This window comes from Nuphar pumila, chromosome 1 (genome assembly GCF_984573655.1).
Source record: "Nuphar pumila chromosome 1, dmNupPumi1.hap1.1, whole genome shotgun sequence".
Classification (NCBI taxonomy): Eukaryota; Viridiplantae; Streptophyta; class Magnoliopsida; order Nymphaeales; family Nymphaeaceae; genus Nuphar; species Nuphar pumila.
Genome location: NC_143249.1, coordinates 25,265,882 through 25,282,586, shown reverse-complemented (window position 1 = coordinate 25,282,586; position 16,705 = coordinate 25,265,882). Strand labels below are relative to the sequence as shown.

At 35.8% G+C, this 16,705-nt stretch overlaps 1 protein-coding gene across 2 annotated transcripts; it reads left to right on the top strand.

The window, feature by feature from the left end:
• The first annotated feature begins 2,208 nt into the window (after positions 1-2,208).
• On the top strand, positions 2,209-15,955 carry LOC149848414 (calcineurin B-like protein 3). Of its 2 annotated transcripts, XM_089995140.1 has the most exons (9): positions 2,211-2,422; positions 3,951-4,105; positions 4,500-4,582; positions 4,798-4,857; positions 5,595-5,703; positions 6,016-6,068; positions 10,199-10,279; positions 10,726-10,838; positions 15,733-15,955. In XM_089995140.1, exons 2-9 carry the CDS (start codon positions 3,982-3,984, stop codon positions 15,788-15,790), a joined length of 681 nt encoding a protein of 226 aa, XP_089851266.1. In that variant the 5' UTR covers positions 2,211-2,422; positions 3,951-3,981; the 3' UTR covers positions 15,791-15,955. The 2 variants fall into 2 exon arrangements, with proteins under 2 accessions (XP_089851297.1, XP_089851266.1); XM_089995171.1 differs by lacking the exon at positions 10,199-10,279 and having other exon boundaries at positions 2,209-2,422.
• The last annotated feature ends 750 nt before the right edge of the window (positions 15,956-16,705 follow it).

The following is a 16,705-nucleotide window of genomic DNA, read 5'->3' as shown; positions in this document are numbered from 1 at the left end:
TTAGCTGAATTTTAATCACAAGTCAAATTACAACAATAACCTTAATGACCTTCATCACTAAGACTTTAAACAGTTTACTTTTTCTTTTTTGATGAGGATGAATGAGTATTTTTCAATTTTTAATCAACAAGAAACCAATAAGATATCACTTTGGACCAGAGGTCCTTATTTAATTATTTGCAGGAAAAGTTTGGCCTATATCTGAAATTTGAAAAAAATGTGCCCATATTGAGAATTATAAGCAAAAGGTTGCCCTTGAATGGAAATTTTCCAAAAAAACTATAATTTATGACTTGATTGCGTGTGAGATCGATCGTAGCAAATCTATGTCCTTTCCAACATAGGCACTCTAATTCAACCCAAAGTGTCCAGCTTGGTCTGTTAGCTCATGCTCCAAATGGTTATAAAGCTAAACTTAAAAGAAAAATGCAAAATACGTAACATTAGCTTTGTTATGTTTTCAACAAATTATATTCTGTGGCATTGCAGTGGCACTAATCATTACCAATTTAATGTACATATTAAAATGAGTTTATAAAAATGGCTCCCTGCCCTGTTGTGTGCAAAATTGTATTTAAAAATATTTTTAAAATTTTTAAGTGCTTTGAAAAGTCACGACCGTTGAGTGTTTGGTTTGACCATTTAAGAGTTGCCCACATTATTTTAAGGGACAAGTGATCTGCTGCCGTTGTGATCATGAAGTGCTTTTGGGATGAAGAAATGGACGGTGAAAATGTCAAATCACAATCTGCACTCATTTTAATGGTTCTCTCTGCCCATTCATGACTATTAATTGAAATAGACATCTAGTTTTATAGTAGAATGTGTCCTTTTAAAACATCTATTCAGTTCTGTTGAGGATTTGTTAATGAATGTTTTGAAAAGAAATGTTATAATTTTTTATTTTTCATCCCTTAACAAGCTGCAATCAACAATATTTTATAATTGTGCAGTATGTAATGTTCATATCACGTGGAGTGAGTAGATTGCTTGCTCGATTGGCAAGGAGGACTAAACCAATCTTGAAAGGATAGGCCCCAAGATTGACACCCAATTATGCTTGAGTGATTTTGTACACAGATATAGTTGTTTTTTCCTTATTTCATGGAATTAATTCACTCTGACTATCAAGAAAAAAAGAAGAAGATGCAGATGGCGCTACTTTTGGCACCGTTTCGCGATCAAAGAAATATAACAAACATGGCTAATACATTTTTTTTCTTGATAAGTTTGTCTTTTTGTCGTCTGAAAAATCAGATTCTTTGGTTTAAGTTTTAGCCCCAAAAAATAAGTGTCATGTAAGTTGTCCTTGGAAAAATTAGGCGCCATGTAGGTTTTGCCTGAAAAATTCATGTTTCTTGACAAAAAAGAAACAAGTGCCTAATTTTTAGCTGACAAAATGCCAAAACTATCAAGAAAAAAATAAGTTGATCATGTTCATCATAATTTTTTGTTTGAAATCAGTCACGGTATTGTGCCAAAAATTAGTGCTCGTAAATAAATATGAGTAATGTTTCTAAAATAATTATTAAGATTTGTGCTTTATTTGGAATGAATTTTAAGCAATTTTATTATGTAGATTTTAGTATAAACATAAACTTTAAAAACTAAACAATTCATTTAACATGAAAAACTCAGGAAAGTTCACCAACGCTTGTCTGTGAGGAGCAGCTAGTGCATGTCGCTTAGTGTTTGGACGTTGCAGGTTCAAAATCCAATGGTATAGTTAAAATAAAAAACTAGGAAGGTTTATTTTAGGGAGAAGCAACAGCTTTATATGTTCAGAAAGAGGGTTTTCGGATATGTAAACGTAGTGTACGGTGTCAAGCTTTTTTCCTGAAAATCAATTTTACAACGTTTTAAGATGCTTCTAGTAACACCTATAGACACCCCTTTTTATAATTATAAGGAAGTTTGAGCATATGGTGATAAAAACGTGATATTTTCAGGATATCAACGATATTTATGAGGTAACTAGTGAGGTGAGGTAATTCAGTAATTGTACTCCCGGGTCCACATTGAACCTACCCGATCATCATTTTGGTAGGTGGAGCCGGCGGCCAGGTGGGCTTGCGGGAAGTTGTAATATCTAGCTGGCCCCTATATCTCCCTGAAATTGCTGAAAACCGTCCCCTCTTTCTCTCTCTAGAGTCCATAAATTCCTCAGGTCTCTCTCTCTCTCTCTCTCTCTCTCTCTCTCTTGCGTACTGGAGAATGATGGTGTGAAGGGTGCCTAAGCGATCCTGAATTCTCTCTCTCTCTCTCTCGGAATCTTTAGACCCACCAAAAAGATTTGGCGCAAAGAGGCTTCCTTTCCATGCGATCTGACCAAACTCTCTATTGATTGAATCGGAACGCCCCCCCATCACCATATTTTCATTTCCCTCAGTTGCGTGTCTTTCTCACTGGGGCACGTTCGGTGGTATGGTTTTCACCTCCCGTTTTTTTCCTCCCTCAATTCTGCAAATTCCCATCGAATCGGCTTAATTTGTATCGCCTGTGATCGGATTGGTTTCCCCTTTTCTTTAGATGTTTTATCGTTTGTTCCCGGTTGGAAGCCCGACCCTTCTCTTTTTCTTTGTAAAATTTAATTTCGTTTATTTTTGTTTGTTTGTTTTTTAATTTCTAGAAGGTATAATGCATTGGGGACGGATTGCTGCCTTACCCTGAAAATTTCGGGGTTTTCTTTACAATATTGTGGAATTATGGTTCTCTTTAAGTCTTTTTTTGGATTGTTTCTATAAGCATGCATTATGTGGCTGCTTGGTTTTTGAGCCTTAATTGCATTGTTGGGGCTTTGTGAGTGGGTATTATAATGAGGTAAGGGTCCTTTTTAATCATGAATTTGTTCTTTTTTATTCGTTTCAAAAAACAATTTGGAGGATTTGTTCTAGAGATTGCAGTTGGGAAGAATTTAGTTGATGGTAAAAAAGTCCCGCACTGTATTAGTCATTCCCGAACGATGTGCTTGCTTTGAATGTTTATAGTTTCTCCCTATTGCATGATTTGGGGTGGGAGGAGGTGGTCAGTGGTATTCGTAGGGAGGTTTGTGGGAATTACCTCTAATTCTGTTGTTGATCATGACTTCTTTCAGTAAGATGGCGACAGATAGCTATATGAGATGATTTGATGGCATCGTGTATAAAACAAGTGTTTCTTCAATTTCTTTTCGGAGTAATCATTGGAAAAACATTTGAGATCCTGGATCGGTGGTTGGCGCATCCTTTTCTTTCAAGTAGAAAAGTTACATTTGATTTTGAACTTCCTTGTGGCACACTAATTTGTGGAATTCATAGGACATTCAATGCTATCTAGAAATAGCTAAATACACCTTCTTTTCAATCATAAGTGTCATATAGGCTGCTATTACATCAGGTTCATTAAAAATAACCATCTACAGCTAGAATCTGAATTTATTTGAGAAAAAAATCTGTTTTTTTTTTTGCACCATGACATCTGTGGGGGAGATTTAGTATGTGCCTAAGAATCAGCTAAGTTGAAGAGGCTTATTTTCTTTTTCAGTTTTAAATAATTGATGGAGCTTCTCTTTTATGAACCAGAGTCCATGCAAAGTAATTTTTTCTTATAGTACCATTGTCTTGTCTTGAAAAAATATAATCCAGCTTTTCCTTCAAACAAAAACAAGAAAAGAAGAACTTTCTCCGTATTGCTTCTATTAACTTTTCTTGGTGATATTTCCATCTTCATGATGTATATGTTTTATCTTCATAAATGTCCTTTTCCTACAAAACTTAAATTGGCACTTGTTCCCTTTTTGTCCATGGCATAGAACTTTATGACTTTTCTATTCAGTTTATGTGAATCATGCTTATGGGATTGGGTTAACTGAGGCAATAAGAACTCAGGAGTTATTGTTACTATTATCCTTTGTATGGAATTTTATTTGGAATTACTGAGACCAAGAGACTTGTTTTGTTTCCTGACTGCAGGTATGGAGTGTTTTGATGAGCTGATAATAACATGTTGCAGTGCCTAGAGGGATTTAAGCAAGGATTTGCTTTCATACTTAAGTGCTGTGAACTTGATTTGTACAAATCAGCAAAGGGCCTTGAGGATCCTGAAGTTCTTGCAAGGGAGACTGTGTGTATGTTTCTTTGCTATTTCCAGAATAAAATAAGAATAATGTGTTGTTTGCTTACAATTTACATGTTATTGGTGTCTTTATGAGTTCCCCTTGTCTGTGGTTGTCTGTTTTTAGTTGTTCTTTAATAGTACATTTCATCTCATATCATTTCAAAATGAATCAACCATAGATGCATGCATGTAAACATGTTCATCATGTAACCTAAAATGTTACTTGATTTGTCTTTGACTAAAAAGTCATGCATACACACTTTATCTTGTAAAAATTATACTACTAATGCAGGTGTTATGGTTTCAGCAACATGGACTATCAAACGTGATCATTTTTCTGAATTTCTTGTTTAAACCGTCTGGTTAATGCGGGCTAAATATTTGTCCCCATCTACTCTCTGCAGTTAGTGTAAGTGAAATAGAAGCACTTTATGAGTTATTTAAGAAGATCAGCAGTGCAGTTATTGATGATGGGTTGATAAACAAGGTACACTGGAACATGGAAACAAATAACTAATGTCTTTTGAAGTTCCAATGATATTTCTTTTTTGCCATACTTCTACTTTTGTTGTTTCTTTATATCCATGGACAAGGTGGCCATGCCTTGTTAGCAAGATTTTATGATATCCTGGTTTCTTTTCATGGGACTGTTATTTGTTGTAAGTCATTGCTGAAACAATTTCCCTGTATTATGTATTGCAGGAGGAATTCCAGTTGGCATTGTTCAAGACTAATAAAAAAGAGAGCTTGTTTGCAGACCGGGTATATTGTGCTGCATTTATATTCCTTTTGCTAAACTTTCCATGCATACACTCTTTTCACTTGCGAAATTTGGAACTTTGTAATTGTCTCTCTTTTCTTTCGTGAACTTCTCATTTTTGTATAAATGATGGTGTCTCATGGATTAGCTCTTAAATAACATAGGCCATTGTTCTTCTTAATGTGATTACACAATAGTAAGCAAGGTCTTGCAGAGCTCTCTCTCTCTCTCTCTCTCTCTCTCTGGACACCAATGTTGTTCTCAAGAGTCTTCTTTAAAAAGTGATTTTTCTTGGGAAGATCTCAGGTGTTTTCAAAAATTAAAACATGTAAAGAAAAATTAGAAAGGATAAGAAAAAATACATTTTAGAAGTACTTATGAATATAAATAAACAGTTAAATAAGTTTTTGAAAATAAAATAAACAAAAAGCAGAAAAATACATGCTTCATGATATTTATGTTTTCATCGATATTTTGAAAGCATTTCTCTTGGCATTCTTGAACTGGGGATTGGGTAGAATGACCTATGTAGCTTGTATTATGATCTTAGATTAACTATATATACCATGTTCCTCTTCTAAGTGTGTCCTGGCTACTCTGACTTGACCATTGATCCATGTAGTTGATTAATAAAATTCTGGACTTTTGAGTTTTTTTATCATTGCAAATTATATCTGCTCTCTCTGCTATATAAGCTCTTTTAGATTTATTTCTAAAGCATGTTATTTTTTGTTCTTAGGTCTTTGATCTGTTTGATACAAAACATAATGGGATCTTAGGGTTTGAAGAATTTGCACGTGCATTATCTGTCTTTCATCCCAACTCTCGAATTGACGATAAGATTGACTGTAAGTTGTCGAAACATTTTGCAGTTTTTTGTAACACGGTCTGACTAATTCCTCAAGTAGCATTTGTTTATTGGTTTACATGGTATCTGATACGTGGTACAAGTGTTGAAAACCATTACAATTGTACATAATGCTGGTTAAAACCCTGCAATTTGGAAGAACCTATTATGAGTTCATGTTAAATCCTTACAGTTTTTTGTATTTTATATTTTTTATCCTTTAACTTTTAAAGTACTCATCTTTCTCCCTCCATCATTTAGGGCACTGGATCAGAATATGTAATTTCTTGATTTACATGATCTTGAAATGCAGTTTCCTTCCAACTATACGATCTCAAGCAGCAAGGTTTCATTGAGCGACAAGAGGTATCTTTTCTCCTGAAAGAAGATATTGCTGTCACATTAGAATTTAGTTTGTAATCATCTATTGGTTATGTAAATCTTGATTTGGTAACTAGATGACCATGTTATGGTACTCTCTCTCATGTACAACCCCCTCCGACAACTTCGGGAGAAAAAGTGGCATTTACCTAGTACAGAGATGGTGCAATTTGACTCCCTTTTTTCTTACCGCTCTATTTTTTCTTACAAAAAAAGAGACATGATTCAGTATGGAAAGAAAAAGATTGGTTAAAAACCCTACACTTGGTTAAAGTGAAGCATAGTTACTAGAAACACTACTATTAAGGTGGGAATCGTGATTGCAGGAAGCGGAAACTGGAAGCGGTGTGGAATCACGCTTCCTATGCATGGAAATCCCGTTTCCCATAGCTGAGTTTTTATTTTCATTGGAAATCTAATTCCCAAGTTGAGGAATTCACTTTCTCATATATATAGGAATTCTAGTTCCTCATCATTTATATTGTGATTTTGTCTAATGTTACCACAAACCTCTCTTTTTCTCTTGTTCATTTCAAATAAATGCACAGATTTACATAGTATATATATAGAATATAAATGCATATGACTTTTGACTTTAGTCTTATTGTTTTATTGCAAAAAAAGTTCTTTTTATTTTTCTGAATTACCATATCTAGTTTGATATGTTTTTCTATATGCATGTTGGAATGTTGTGCCTCTCTCTTAATTGCAGTTGTTTGTTCTCTATTTCATAATATAGCTACATCTATTCAAATTTTCAAATTAGTGAATTCTTGAACAAAGGAGAAATAGCTTATCATCCTAATTTGCATTACTTTTTGCACAGCAATTCAGTAGCTTTTATGTATCTTATATACAGCTTTATTATATTACAATTACTATATTCATACTTACATTAATATGAAAACATTAACAATACATAATTAGATATATGTTGTTAGATGTTGTTTTGTTAACATATGATACCAATATATATATATATATTACATTGTCCACTCTTGTACATTGCTTATTTTTTAAAGATATCATATAATAGTTGATTATATTGTTAGGCTTAGTTGAAGTTTCTTAGAATTGTAATATGTGTGATGAGTTACACATCAATTGCTGCACAATTTTTTTATTATTTCAACGCTTTGTATCCAAACTCTGAAATAAACTTGTGAACTTGTAGTTTTTGAAGGTTTTGCATTTTTATTGATTGTATGTGTTATTTAGTTATTCTATTAAATGATCTTAGGAAGTTTTTCTAATAAGATAATATAATTGTCAATTGTGGACGCCATTTCTTAATTATTCATTTTGGCATACTTCTTCTTTTTTTTCAAAGAACTTCATTCTTTAAAAGTCGTCTTCTTACAACCATCGTTTTATCATTATTTCTCATAATTTCTTATATCACTTCCTGAATGATTCCCCCTACCGCTTCCTATTCGCTTCCCGTTTTCCGAATCCTCCAAAAATTTGGATTGACCACTTCTCGATTCCATTTCCCGTACTACCCATTTTTTATTCCTGTTCTGGCAACTATGAGGTGAATCTTGAAGATAGGGCAATCCCTTCTTTCATTTTTTTCCCCACAATGAATTATTCTGCATATGATAACAGTAATGTTTTATACCAATATTATATTTACTGTATGCAATTGTTCTATGGTTGCAAGAGTGATACTTGAAGCATGGTTAGTGAGCAGAGCTAGGAATGCTGGTTTATTACAGGAAGTGTGGGTAACTGGTTACCAAACACTGTCCACTATGTACAGAAAAAAGTAGTAAGACATATCAGGAAAAAGGAGAAGAAAAGAATTGTGTGACTATTGCATTATGTGAACCTCTCTCTCTCTAAAAAAAAAAGACTATTGCATTATGTGAACAGTTATTGTGTAGTACAAGAGATGTTTACTCAAACATACTTATATACTATTAAATATTATGATGTACATATATATTATTCAGTTGTTATACGTAGGTGCTAATTTGCGCTGATTGTGGGGGTAAGGGTAGTGGAACCACGAAGTTGTTGGATTCTGTTGGTGTTGGAACATTCATTTATGACAATATGGATACATGAGCATATTGAATAGCCTAAGATCCCATGTTCCACATATTGAAGCTAGCACATGTTTTTCCTCTACCGGTCAACTTAATAGTCCAACTGATTGCTTTTGCTGACAAGTAATGCAGATACTTTAGTATTTGAAAGTCAGATTATCTAGGAAGAAAAAGGGCCCTTCTTTAGCCATATATTTCTTTAGTAAAATGCATCTCTATAATGCAAATTGTACTGTACCATATGAAATGGTATTCAACCATCCTTCTTACAAGAGGCAACCTGTATGAAGTGGTGTTTATCCATCTTTCTAAATATAAGAACAGCCTGATAATCAAATGGCTGGATACGACAAAAGTTCAAAAGTAAAGCAGGTAAGGGGTATCCGCCTCAGTAAGTCTTGTTTTTTGCAAGACCCATCTTATCAATTTCTTTTGAGGAGAAAGAGGAAAGCATTCTGTTTTATATGGAACAGAATCTCTTTCTTTGCCAACTTCAGTGTTATGGTCTTCTCAACACAATATTCTCTATTGAGCATTTAGTCTCCCATTCTGCAATTTTCTTGCTGCTTTAGTCTTTTTTTCAGTCAAGTTCATGAATAATTATGTGCATGGCTACTTTAGCAAGTCACGCCCCAGTTTTCATTCTCGTGGTCACTCATTTTACGTCTATTTTTGTTTGTGGTGAATCTATGTAATGGAGTATGAGTCGTACTTGGAAAAAGTATATTGCAATGAATCAAGAATGTTTGTGGCTTATTGTCATACAATGATTTGTGAGCATGGGATGTTATTCATCTCCTGCACATTCCAACTAGAGCAGTCAATGGAGCAGATTATATAATTGGTTTGGGTATGGGTTTCAATATTTGTTAGGTCACATACAGGTAGCCATATCTGACCGTATTTTCCTTTTACAATGGCAAACCTCTTTGCATGCATACATAGTAAATTGTATTGTGGGTTGGGTCAACCTGCCACTGTAAACTATCACATGATTTTTTCAGCCACATGATTAACAAACTAAAGATGCTATAACAGTGAGTTAATGTTGCCTTCATATGCTTGTTCAAGTTCAACTCTAGCCACCTCACCTTTTTTCTATAGAAAGGATATGTATTCGAGGTGTCTTCCTGCAAGGGATGGAAAAGAGGAAGACGAGAAGAAGTGAAAGTGGCGTAGGCAACCCACTGGCGAGGAGCCAGAAGCAACCCAAGAAAAATAGGCATATGGAGCATAAAAAGGAAGGCCTTATCGAGCTTATCAATGGAGAGTTCTTCCTCTTTACTGGCTGGATTCAGGAGGAATTAGATCCTCTAAAAAAGGGCCACTACATACGTTTGTGTTCAGTGATGCCTGATGATGCGTGATTTGATGATTGGTGCACATCTGGGGTCAGATCAGATACCTAATATGGCTTGGGTCCAACCTGCTGATATTGTAGATAACCTGAATCCCGACTGGTATATGACATGTTATTCCCTTGTGTATTAAAAGAGTTATAGCAAAGTTTCACACAGTCTTTTTTGCTCAGCCTACTTTTTATACTTTTTTTTCCATAACAGCCTACTTTTTATACTTTGCACAAAGTGGTAAATTTTCAAAAATTATTTGAAGTCATCTGCACTTTTTGAGCGGTTGAAAGTTGTCTCTTGAGATGTGATCTGGGCAATCTTTTTTAGTTTTGGCATAATCTAATGTATAGTCCATCATTTAGAAAAAACTTGCAGAGAGAATTATTTTGTATTTTCAAGATGCTTCAGGGTTTCTAATCTAGAAACTATGAGTCTGTTGTTTAGCAACAATGATTGCAAAAGAACCATCTTTTTACCCCCAAAGAGTGAAGAGGGATAATAACTGTCATGTAACAATCAAGTTCATAGCTTTCTTACTTTATTGTTTTCCAAGCTTAATTTCCAACTCAAGAAGTCTAGCATACAATTACATGCTATGATCTAAATGTTCTATTAAATTCTGAATGCTTCCTGCGCATAATCATGCTATGATCTAAATGTTCTATTAAATTCTGAATGCTTCCTGCACATACTCATGTTCTGACTTTTGTAGGTGAAGCAAATGGTAGTGGCTACACTTGCAGAATCTGGCATGAATCTCTCGGATGATGTAATTGAAAGTATTATTGACAAGGTGCTTAAATATGATGTTCTCAATGATGTATTTCATTGCTCTTGATCAAGGTTCATTCAATGTTAAAAAAGAAGTCTAATGATTCGTATGAATTTAATGACTTAAGATCAATTTTGTTTGTCACAAATCAATGGAAACTTACGAGGGGAACTTTTAAAACTGAGAAAATACCAAGAACCCAAGGGAACTGGGAAATATGAAAATATGGTGGTAATATTTTATGACATAGGAAAGTTGGAAAATTCATAAAAGATGAGTTTCTGATTGCCATGTGGTTCATAAAAATGTTGGGATGTGCACGCATGCAAATGCCAAAGAACCATTTTTCTTCATGTTCATTCATTTGTCTGCTTGGTTCTTATTACTTTGATTTAATTTTTACTATGGAACTTTTTGTTATATATTTGCTGCAAATGTTAACAAAACACCTCTTTTTTCTCTGTCAGACCTTTGAGGAGGCAGACACAAAGCATGATGGTAAGATTGATAAAGAAGAGTGGAGAAGCCTTGTTCTGCGACACCCCTCTCTTCTAAAGAACATGACCCTACAATATCTTAGGTATGTATTTGAAGTGTTGGGATCAGGTGCAATCATATTGCACATTTGCAATGTGCAACTGCATTTGATCACCATCCATCTGCTGTTGGGCCCCACTATGACAGCTGTAGTGACATAAGATGGAGGGTGATCAGGTGCAGCGGCACATTGCATTTGTGCAATGTGATTGCACCTGATCCTGACTCGTATTTGAAACTTTTCCAGTTCTTCATAGATTGTTTAGTTTGTTAATGTGCAATATATAGATATCTTAAAGTCTAGTTTATTGCTGTCTTATTGAATCATAAATGTTTATCACCTGCAGATTCTTAGACTTTAGAGCAGTCATGATTTTGACTCAACTAATTTGCAAACATTTTTATTATTTCGATGGCTTGTCGATCTTGGCTTTGAACCGTTCCCTTTTCTCAGTACTTTCTAGTATATGAGTGGGAGCTCAAGCATGGATGACAGTCGTAGATGCATCTAAATAAAGAAAGAGAAGTGATCATGGAGATGGTTCACACACACACACATGCTATATATATATATATATATATATATATATATATACAACAACAAACAACAACAACTACGCCTTCATCCCAAAACAATTGGGGTCAGCGATATGAACCAAAAAAGAAATTCATTTTGGGTCTTCCACATGAATCCTTTTCCTCCAATCATTTCTATCCAACGCCATGTCCTCGGTGAGGTTCAAAGCATTCATATCCTTTCCTATCATCTCCATCCAAGTCTTCCTAGGCCTACCCCGACCTCTTTTAACTAATATATTTTCCCATTTCTCCAACCTTCTAACTGGAGCATCATTAGGCCTTCGCCGAATATGTCCAAACCACCGTAAACGATTCTCTCGCATCTTATTTTCAATTGGTGCAACACCTACCTTCTTACGTATCTCTTCGTTCCGAATCTTATCTTTTATTGTATTTCCACACATCCATCTAAGCATCCGCATCTCAGCTACACTCATTTTTTGAATATGATGTCTCTTGGCAGCCCAACATTCCGTACCATATAGTAAAGCGGGTCTAATAGTCGTCCTATAAAACTTTCCCTTCAACCGCAATGGCATTCTACGATCGCACAGCACTCCAGTAGCACTTTTCCATTTCATCCACCCAACCTTTATCCTATGATTTACATCTCCATCAATTTCTCCATACTTTTGAATGATGGATCCCAAATATTTGAAATAATCATTCACCGGTATATCTTGCTCACCAAGCTTCACTACACTCCCATCACTACTTCGTTGCTTACTAAACCGACATTCCATATATTCAGTCTTACTCTTACTCAACTTAAAACCTCTAGCTTCCAATGTCTGTCTCCATAATTCTAACTTAGCATTAACCCCAGTTCTAGACTCATCAATCAAAACAATATCATCAGCAAACAACATACACCACGGTACATTTTCTTGGATTGATCTCGTAAGCTCATCCATCACTATCGCAAATAGGAAAGGGCTTAAAGCAGATCCTTGATGTAACCCAACCGTTATCGGAAAATTGGTTGTCACCCCTCCACAAGTGCGGACATTGGTTACTACTCCTTCATACATATCTTTAATTATACTAATGTACTTGAGAGAAACACCTTTCTTCATCATTGTCCACCAGAGAACGTCCCTAGGTACTCTATCGTATGCCTTCTCTAAATCAATAAAAACCATATGCAAATCTTTGTTCCTCTTTCTATATCTTTCAATAAGTTGTCTAAGAAGATGTATAGCTTCCATAGTTGATCTTCCAGGCATAAAACCAAATTGATTCTCCGATATCATGACAACCTTCCTCAACCTAGACTCAATCACCCTCTCCCAAAGTTTCATAGTATGACTCATGAGTTTTATACCACGATAGTTTGTGCAATCTTGTATATCACCCTTATTCTTATATAAAGGCACCAAAGTACTCTTCCTCCACTCATTAGGCATCTTATTTGTTCGCCAAATCAAGTTAAAAAGATTTGTCAACCATTCTAAACCTTTCTCTCCCAAGCATTTCCAAGCCTCGATAGGTATACCATCTGGGCCAACTGCCCTTCTTGATTTCATTTTCTTCAAAGCCTCTGCAATTTCTTTCTTTTGAATCTTGCGCATGAAGTCACGATTTATCTCATGAAAAGGAATGGAGAAGTCTCCAAGATCTTGAGCATGACTATCATTAAATAGCTTATCAAAATAATCTTTCCATCTTTCCTTAATCTCCTCATCTTTGACTAAAACCCTTTGCGTTTCATCTTTGATACATCTAACCATACCCAAATCCTTCGATTTCCTATCTCTCATCTTTGCAAGCCTATAAATATCCTTCTCGCCTTCTTTGGTATCCAACTTGTCATAAACCTCCTTATATACCTTAGCCCTCGCGTTTCGAACAACTTTTTTAGCTTCCTTCTTTGCTATCATATACTTCTCCAAATTCTCATTATCACGACTCTTACTTAGATTTCTATAACACTCTCTTTTAACCTTAATAGCTAATTTGACATCCTCGTTCCACCATGATGTATCCTTACCTAGTGGTGCACCGCCTTTAGACTCACCCAATACCTCCTTAGCTACTTTTCTCATACCACCCGCTATCTTATTCCACATTGATTCTGAATCCTCCTCGAGACACCAATCAACTTCCTTAACTACCTGCTCTACAAACATTCCTTGTTTAGCTCCTTTCAGTGCCCACCACTTAATTCTAGGATCTATCCTATGTCTATCCCTTTTGCGGCATTGTCTAATTCTAAGATCTAAAATTAAGACTCTATGTTGTGTAGCTACACTTTCTCCTGGTATAACCTTACAATCGATGCAACAACCCCTATCTCTCTTTCTAAGTAGGAAAAAATCTATTTGACTCGTATTAACCCCACTTTTAAATGTTACTAGGTGAGACTCCCTCTTCCTAAACCAAGTGTTTGCTAAGATCATATCATAGGACAAACAAAAATCTAAAATCCTTTCTCCACTTTCATTTCTTTCTCCTATACCATAGCCTCCATGGATATTCTCAAATCCATCCCTACTAATGCCTACATGTCCATTAAGGTCACCGCCGATGAAAAGCTTTTCTCCATAAGATGTCTCTTGTACTACTCCATCTAAATCTTCCCAAAATTGATGCTTAATGGAATCATCTAAACCTACTTGAGGTGCATAAACACTAATAATATTAATAATATCCGTACCTAATACTAATTTAATAAGTAAAATTCTATCACCCTTCCTACGGACCTCAACTACATTATCTATAAACTGACGACTCATAACAATCCCTACTCCATTCCTATTCCTATTTATTCCTGTATACCAAATCTTATATCCCCAAGGTTCTATCACTTTAGCTTTCTCACCTACCCATTTGGTCTCTTGAAGACATAAAATATCAATCTTTCTCCTACACATAACATCTACTAACTCTACCAACTTACCAGTTAAAGACCCTATGTTCCAAGTGGCTAACCTAATTTTATGGTCTTGGACTAACTTCTTTACCCCCACCCGTCCAACAAAGTGAGGGAACCCTTGCCTATTTGACACCACACCCGGGCGCCGGTGTGACGCGTCGCTTCTGGGCGACGACCTAGCAACCCTTGCACATTTATCACTGCCTCCGGGCCTAGAGAGTACAGCGCGTCGCTCAGTAGGGAACGCCCCAACGAAATTCTCATATTGGTTCATTTTCATAGGATATGACAAAGTTTTTATGCTGGCTGTCACAGGCCTACCGCAACCCTCCTCCTTTATCCGGGCTTGGGACCGGCAGTGTATAACTACACAGGCGGAGTTATATATATATATATATATATATATATATATATATATATATATATATCCCAAGTAGCTGACAGCCCAGTGCATGAGGCTGTCACGAGATGAAAGTTACCGTGGGTTAAGTTTGATATCTTCATCATATTACTGTCATATTCAAGCCGGTTTAAGATTTAAAGCTTTCATTCAACTTGCTAATTTTCAACTTTTTGATTTACACGATCACACTGCGGAATGGTTGGTTTTTTGTTGTATAACTCAGGACCGCATCACTAGAAATGGGAATCTAAGGGACTTCCTAGAAAAGGGATAAGAGAATCACGATGAGGAAGTGAAGAACTGCCATATAACTGCAAGTTTTCCAAGAATAGAAGCAACACCTTGTGTACCAATCCTATCAGGAAATTATATGAAAAAATATGATCGGAGGCTTGGAGTTAAATATTTGAAATGTTAGTGTTGTGTATACTTGATTGGAGATTGTGTAGAACAATATGAGTTCTCTCTTTTGGTTGTCACGAGTTGAAGAGATTGGCAGCATTCAATGTTCATTGTGTATCCGTGTCCCCACACTTGAGACTTTCCAGGTTTGTGGAGAAAATGTTTCTCCATTTTACTGAACTTTGGCTGCCATTGTGTAAGCTTAATGGAAATTGACCAATGTTACCATTCTTGTTAAACAAGAGATGTCATACTTCACGTAAAGAAAACTTTCGCTTTGTTACCCGTCAACCCAGCTTATGAACAAAGAAAATTGGGTTGTATTTGTTTTGGCACTAGAGTGCATTTAGATGCCTCTTAGTGCACAAGGCTTGGACCACATGCTTGTGCCTGAAAGAGTTAAGTTCAAGGTTCACTAGGATTTTAACTTCACTGCAAATGCTTTTCTATTCTGCTGCTATTTCTCAAGTGACAATTTCAATATTGGATTACCTTGAGCGTCATTCCATAATTTACATTAAAACTGAAGTCCTAACCTCCTGAAAACATGACAAAATTCTACTGATGATAGTTATAGTTTTTTTGTATTATTTTTCTTAGATGCACCTATTTTTAATTAAGTTAAACACAATATTTTGGCTATTAGCTTAAGAGTAGTGATCAATTTTATGCTTGCAGGGACATCACGACTACTTTCCCAAGCTTCGTGTTTCACTCTCAAGTGGATGACACCTGATGCTTTCATTATTCATTTTACGGAATCAACGGAGTTTGTTATGTGTCTATGGGAATGCTATCATTCTGGTCTGTTCGTTGTGAATTTTTTTGGTGTGCCATTGTTCTGGATTGCCGGTTGTATGTTTGGTGATATTTCATTGTTTAATATGCATGCATTTTCTTATTTTTCCTTATAATGCTCGAGAGCATTAAATGCAACTTCCCTAGTGTTCAGTTGGGTCCTATATTATTGTCATGGTTTTGATTACTTGCAGCAGATTGGTTGGATATGTGCCCTTCAATTGCAGATCTCGTGTGGGTCGACCAATCAAGGCAGGGACTCTGCTTCCTTTTACATTCTCCACAACAAATGAATTGTTTTCATTTGAAAGTTTGTTAGATGCAGTGATGATGGTTACAGTTCATTCATATCGTAGAAAGTAGTTCAAAAGCTGATTCAATGGAAGACACAGGGTTGACTCGGCTAGACGCTCAGCTGAGGCTATGGCTAAACTCTGTAGTAGCCAAAGGGCTTCTAACTTTCACCAGCCTCAATTGGGGAAGGTCTATAACAAAACTTGGCCAAGCATTGGGAAAGTAGTTTCCAAACCCAAGCAGTGGCTTTACTCCAATTATTGCCTCTAGTAAAAAAGATGATATGGTCAACATGTGAGACAAATTGCCGCCAAGTTTGCTTAATGAACGAAGCTTTTGCACAACATGCCTTCCATAAATGCCATCATATATATATTGCCCTTACACCAATTATTGACTGTACTAAGAACAGATATTGGTCGACATGTTCAGCATGTTGCAATTCATTTTTTTTACTCGGAGAAACCGCTCCAGGCTCATAGACCTAACTGTGCTGGCTTGGCCTGCCGTACTTACGGTCTCTGTCCATGTCAGCGTAAAACTCTGAGGGCTTACCCCT

Coding starts and splice junctions, on each gene's coding strand:
- LOC149848414 (XM_089995140.1), top strand. CDS start 3,982: ATGTTGCAGTGCCTAGAGGGATTTAAGCAAGGATTTGCTTTCATACTT. Junction 6,069..10,198: donor GTTTCATTGAGCGACAAGAG/GTATCTTTTCTC, acceptor TGACTTTTGTAG/GTGAAGCAAATGGTAGTGGC. Junction 10,280..10,725: donor TTGAAAGTATTATTGACAAG/GTGCTTAAATAT, acceptor TTTCTCTGTCAG/ACCTTTGAGGAGGCAGACAC.